The sequence below is a fragment of the Erythranthe guttata genome, chromosome 5 (genome assembly GCF_056151865.1).
Source record: "Erythranthe guttata isolate IM_541 chromosome 5, IM_541, whole genome shotgun sequence".
Taxonomy (NCBI): domain Eukaryota; kingdom Viridiplantae; phylum Streptophyta; class Magnoliopsida; order Lamiales; family Phrymaceae; genus Erythranthe; species Erythranthe guttata.
Window position 1 is genome coordinate 14,885,195 of NC_142537.1, and position 6,883 is coordinate 14,892,077.

The following is a 6,883-nucleotide window of genomic DNA, read 5'->3' on the forward strand; positions in this document are numbered from 1 at the left end:
CTAAGTATATAAATAAATAAATATTGAAAAAGCCAATGGCGCAATTGTACAACACAAGTACACAACATACTACCTCCGCGAGTGGGCATATCTCTTCTTTAAATTAAGAAAGTTATAAAAATAGGTAATGATCATTGATTTTAAGTGTATTTTAAAATTAAGGTTCCAAAGTATAATATATCATAAATTTAATAAGAAAATAAATACTAAAATATAAAGTTTAAATAATAATTTTAGGGACCCCAAAATTTCGTAAACATTTGTGGCCCTAGACGATCGCGTACTTGGCCTCCTCTTATTATAACTGGCCCTGCCTATAGTTGCCAAACTGCAATTAGTTCTAAATTTATTTCTCATTTGCACTTATTATTAGCTAGCAGGAATAATTAAGTTGTGTCCTTTTCAGTTATTTGTTTGATAAATACTTGCCCCTAATTAACTCCAACTTGTATTTAGGTCAATGTTCGCCTAATTCGACTTCTTGATCCTATACTCGGTGATAAATATCGATCGGTCTTCTGTTGTCACGTTAATTGTTTTTGTATTTTATAATATATTCTCCTACTTAGGTTAACTGATAGGGGTTTTAAAAAAATACAAAAAATGACACGTGCCAGCAGAAAACTCACACAATGTTTGTCACTAGGTGTAGGGTCGAAGGAGCCGCCTAATTCTCAATCTTCAAACTACTAAACCAACCTTCTTAAAACTGGATCCGATGTAAAATTGGAGAATTTCGTGGGTTATTAATACAAATAGCAAAAACTGTTTCTTGTTTCAGAATTTTTTTTAAAAGAAAAATGATTAAATCATTGCTAAATATTGGGTAAATCACGGTTACCCCGGCCCTGAGGTAAGGTCAAATTACTAAAAAAATTCTATTGTTTTGGTAATTACAAGTCAACCACCCCTCAACTATGAATCTTCTTACACGTCCATCTGTAAGGTGTCAAATTCAACAGAATCTTCTACATTCTGTAGAATGTTCTCTAGTTTGTACTCGTTTTGTGCAAAAATGCAGTTTCTGATGCACCACAATCTGATATATACAAGCCAAGAAGCACAGCTAATGATCATCTTGTTTCAAAACGTGAAGCTCGAATGTGGCAAAGCGGGTACAAAATGGAGAATATTCCACAAATCTAGAAGATTCCACTAAATTTGACACCGCAATAGTGGACGTGTAAAATAATTTATAGTTGAGGAGTGGTTGTAATTACCCAAACAAGAGGAAGTTTTTCGTAATTTTACCTTATTTCAGGGGTGATCGTAAGTTACCCTATTAATTATTCAACAAGATACACATACATATTACATGATATACATCTCTTTCCTTCTATACTTGCATCATGTCTAATACAAATAGATGAATAATCGCAAATTTCTTTTTTAAGGTTGCAAACAAACACACACTCATCTGAACTCGAAATCGATCGAAATATACATGTAACAAGCTGAAGAATACGAGCCTTTATATATCTTGCAGATTAAATTAGTTACGTTCATCTTTCTTTATTCGACTTTCGGAAAATCATATGAACAAAGCGGTTTCCACCTCCTCAGCTTGAGTCGGTGTTTGCGCCGTTGGAATAATCGACAGTTGAAGCGGCAGCATTTCACACTATAATATATTAACCAGAATTATAAGGAAAATAATTATAGTAATTAAATGAGGACAGATTAAAATTATTTAAATGGCAAATTAATAAGATGTAGTTTTGATGTATAACCTGTTTTCTCAATTCTGTGTTCTCCTTCCTTAGGTACTTCTCCTGCATTAAAAAATAACAACATTATATTCACATTAATTACAAGGAAATTTTTTTTTGAAGAAACTAGCATTAAAAAAAAATTAAATATATGATGATTAAATTTTATTAAAAATATATATAACACAATATTTGTGAAATTTAAATGACCAAAATAGCATAAGAAAAAGTTAAGTTTTGCTAGTCCATTTGCAAATCTGATTTGCTATGAAAAAAAAAATACTGGAAAATAGGAGATGAAAAAAATAAATAATAAAGTTAATTAATTTTAAAAATTTACAAAAAAATCATTAGGTTTTCTTAAATTATCCTAGTCTTTCTTACTTTTATATATATAAAAATTCCACAACTTTGATACTACGTACGGCTTACCTGTTCTTTCAACCGATCAATTTGCTCTTTAAATAATATATTCTGAAGGAAGGAAATTAAACAAATAATTAAAAAAATTAATACTTGATATATTTATGTTCAATTTGTTTCCAGGAGAAAAATAATATATATTACCTTTTTGCCCCTGATTTTTTCAAGACTTAGTTCCAACTGTATCTGGACTTGTTCTAACTCATCCATGGAACAAGAACCTAAGCTTTCTCCCAGCAGCTTTCTGATATATACATGCATGCATGGAATTCAACAAAACCTTAAACTTTCATAACAAAACATCTTATTCGCATGCAATAACATTTTTTACGTGTTAAGAATACATGTACGGAATTTGTTCGAAAGAAAAAAGGGTCGAATATATAATTAAACCTCTTATAATCTTCGACGAGCTCAATCTTCTTACACAGGCAAGCTGTCTCATCTTTCAGTTGCTGCCTCGGTTTTCATTTACATCAGAAGTTAGAATTTGTACCGTATTCGTAATGTTTATGCAGGTTTAAGTAAATTTAATTAAATAACTACTGTGACAACACAAGATTAGCCGGAATATATATATATATATATATATATATATATATATATTATATTGCTTAATATGCCAAAGAAAAAACTTGATTAGTAAAAAAAAAATTTTTGATAAGAATTTGTAATTTTCATTAATTTTGCAAGAGAATATGAAACATGAAATAATTAATTTGTTATTTAGTTAATTTTTAGGAAACCTAAAAATCAAAATCATCTACTTTCAAAAGTTAATAGCAACAACAACTATAATATATATGACGACTTTCTTAGAAAATGAGAAGAACCCTAACCTGTATATTTTCTTTGATAGTACTGCTCTCAGCAATTCGAGTCTTTGCACTCTTTTGATACCTTTCTATTGTGTCGCTGATCGCACTGCAGATAATGAATATATTGGAGATATTAATATTAAATGATAAATTTCATTAGTAGCTTAAACTTTTGGTTGAAGTGGTCATTCAACATGGTATCAAAGTCGGTCTAAATGAAAGCTTCAACGAAACTATGAGTAGTTGCGATAATTAGGACAAGTTGATTGAAGCAATAAAGGATGAGATAAATTTATTTCAAGGAGAACAACCAGCTGTTATAAATTAGGTTCTCGTGGATGTAGGTTATTATGTGTCTGAACCACATTAATTTCTTACGTTATTAATTCTACTTTTAGTTGTTATAATCATTGTCTACAGTACAAGAATTATAGTTGTAGTATACCTACTGTCCTAACAAATAAAATGTTATGACTAAATAAGATTGATTTCTATAGACATATAAAACAATAATATCGTCGATAGGATATTGTTGAGTATTTAGTTTGTAATTGTTTGATAATATGGATAGGATTTATAGGCTGAGTAGGGTAACATTCACTAGTAGAAAATTGATCGACTTTTACTACGAATTGTTTTGCGTGCTACGGTAAAAAACCGTAACTAAAGGTACCTTTTACTACAGAACAATCATGGAGTTGTAATAAATGATAGAATTTATCGTAGCAAAGTTTATGTAAAGCCCGTATATGCTACGGGGCACGCAAATTCATAGTAAATACTTAACAAAAGTCTTTTTACTATGAATTTAGTATCATTTACTATAGTTAATGATCATAGTAAAAAGCAATTTTACACCATATATACTACACACATACACACGAAAAAAGACACAAAGAACCACAACAACGTATACAATATAACACACATATAAATACAAACACACGCACCAGACAATGAACACACACACTGCACGCGCTCACAGTGACGAATTCGGAATTTTAATTGAGGGTGTTCGACTTTTTTAGTGGTGGAATCCATATGCTATTGTTAGGATGGGTTCTAACAGCGGTTCGAGGGGAGCGCCCTCGAATTAATTGTTTTAGAGGTATTCTAGAAAATATAATAGAATAAGTAAATACTCCCTCCATTCCATTTTAATTGTCCTTTTGGGCTAATTCACACATATATACTAAGAAAACTAATAAGTGTGCATGTATTCTAGAAAATATAATAGAATAAGTAAATACTCCCTCCATTCCATTTTAATTGTCCTTTTGGGCTAATTCACACATATATACTAAGAAAACTAATAAATGTGCATGGATTCTAGAAAAATCATAATAAAATGACTAAAAATTAAACCCACTTATATTAAATGTTTAACCATTAATTCTCTTAATAGTAATAAGGGTATAGTTGAGAAAACACAATAAATACTTCATTGGAATTCTAAAGTGACAATTATTTTGAAATGAAAAAAATTCTCTAGAAAGACAATGAAAATGGAATGGAGGGAGTATATATTTATAGACTTTAATTGAAATAGTACAAATTAAATTATGTAATGTTTCCCAAACGAGTATATTTTCTCTAAAATTAATTCTTTTTTTTTTTTGTTTGATTTTTAAATGTAAATTATTTTTAACATAGGGCCTTAAAAAAACTTATTTTGTAAAATATGTTATAATATATCCCTAGGCTAGCTCCATATACTTATTAATTAGTTTATAACCTCACAAAGTCACATTCTTTTGATGTTCAAAATACACACACACACACACACACACACACATATATATATATATATATATATATATATATATATATATATATATATATATATATATATATATATAGGCAAGATTTTTCATACCTACCTATATATATTAATGAATAAATCATCAATGAAAATGTGATATTGAATTTATGCAACCTAATAAGTTTGTGCAAAACTCATCTATTTTCGTTATATGCGGGAAAAAATGCAAATTCTTAACGCAATTTCTCACTTTTTAATCGCACAAAACTTGAAAAAAGAAATTTGGAAGGCTGGTGTTATTTATTGTGTCTTGTGTGTTAACTTTACTATGTATTATTTAGAGTTTTGCATGTTTCCTGAATGTTAATAAGTGTTTAACTGGTTTATTGCAGGTTTTAGAGTTTAATTACTTAATTAGTGAAATATACTTATTTTTCCAAACAGATTAAGATATCAATATTTTAGTTAAACAGCTGATCAAATTAAAGTGGGTGTGGGTAATATATAGGACAAGCAGGGGAACTTAGATGTACACCTGGTTATTTATACTGATAGATTTGAATTTTAAATTTACACATAATCACATACACTCATATATAATAAAATCTACGGTTCAAATTCACCGATCTACGTAATTAGGTTGAAGTATCTACCTTCCCCAAGAGTAGTGAAAGTGCAATACAATCTACTTGAAATTAATGAGGCATTTGTCATCATGGTTTATAGTACTTTTCTTTGCTGACAAGACATACAGGCTTTCGATGTTATATATATATATATATATATAATCATAAATTCATGTAAACAAATTAAATTACATAATTTAAACATGAAACTGTGAAAATATATATCAGTACTACATAAAAATACTGATATATCGGTATTCGCTCTTTTTATACTTGAAAATGTTTGTGTTTGTATAATACTTATGCTTTGTTTGACAACATTAAGCACCGAACACTACTGAATGTTGAACACATAACTGAATGATTAAGATTAATGTATGATCACTGAATGCTGAACGTTTAAGTTTGTTTGATAACTGAAAAAAACATTGCATCTGAATAATATAATTTTACAATATTAGTTCTCATAAGGGAGGTGATAAATGTCGTTTCAGTTTTCATGATGTCGTTTTGACTTCAAACGTGATCTTAACCATTTTCGAGTTTGAATTTGGCAAAATTCAGAACATGGATTTGTAATTCTTTGAGTTAGCATTCTAATCTAATTTGAATCGCCACGATTGGATGTCGGTTGAGAAAGTTATGCATGAATTAATGAACACTGCCCACAACTTTGATGTTTTAAATTATGTAAAATTTGAAACGTAACTATAACTTTGTCACCCGACATCCAATCCAGGTCATTCATGTTGGATTAGAAAGCTATCTCAAAGGACTACAATTTCCGTCTTTTGAACTTTGCCAAATTCACAATAGAAAATAGTCAAAATCACTTTCGAAGTCAAAACGACATTAGTAAAATTAAAACGACATTTATCATTTCAGTTATCATAATTGTTAAAACATATATTAATTATTTACTAACAAAACTATCAAAAAACATTTAGATAAAATACTTAACTATGACCAAACAAAGACACATTATTCAAAGAATCAAGAAACTTTCTCTAAAAGAAGTAAATAATTTTTTTGACAATTTCATATAATTCCCCCATCAAATAATGCAACAAATAGCAAGTGATCCATCAAATTAAAAACAATAATTAGAACAAATATATAATTCAGAAAAGGGCAATTAAAGTATTAATTAATTAATTACCTGGAGCTAGAGAATTGATAGAGTTTGCCAGTGGAAGAGAAGATAATAAGTGCAAGTTGAGCATCACAAAGAACAGAAAGCTCAAATGCCTTCTTTAAAATCCCACTTCTTCTCTTTGAAAAAGTAACCTGTCTACTTGTTGCATTTTCTATCCTCTTCATCTCTGTTTTCCCCCTCACCATTTCTTGATATTTTCTCTCTCTCTCTCTCTCTCTCTCTCTCTCTCTCTCTCTCTCTCTCTCTATATGTATAAATATATATTTATGTATGTATAGTATCAAATCAAGAAACCTAAGAGGATTACCAAAAATAGAAATAACTCTACACAACTTTTATGGGTTTCTCAGATCTGCAAACCTTAATGGAAGGAAGAGAGAGAGAGAGAG

The 6,883-nt window shown here is 29.3% G+C and overlaps 1 protein-coding gene across 1 annotated transcript; it reads right to left on the reverse strand.

Moving 5' to 3' along the window:
- Nucleotides 1-1,312: 1,312 nt before the first annotated feature.
- On the reverse strand, nucleotides 1,313-6,682 carry LOC105958575 (agamous-like MADS-box protein AGL14). Its single transcript, XM_088817741.1, has 7 exons — nucleotides 6,498-6,682; nucleotides 2,972-3,056; nucleotides 2,526-2,587; nucleotides 2,277-2,376; nucleotides 2,142-2,183; nucleotides 1,731-1,772; nucleotides 1,313-1,621 (listed from the first exon to the last, which is right to left on the reverse strand). The coding sequence occupies exons 1-7, from the start codon at nucleotides 6,677-6,679 to the stop codon at nucleotides 1,532-1,534; spliced, it is 603 nt and encodes a 200-aa protein (XP_088673867.1). The 5' UTR covers nucleotides 6,680-6,682; the 3' UTR covers nucleotides 1,313-1,531.
- Nucleotides 6,683-6,883: the final 201 nt, after the last annotated feature.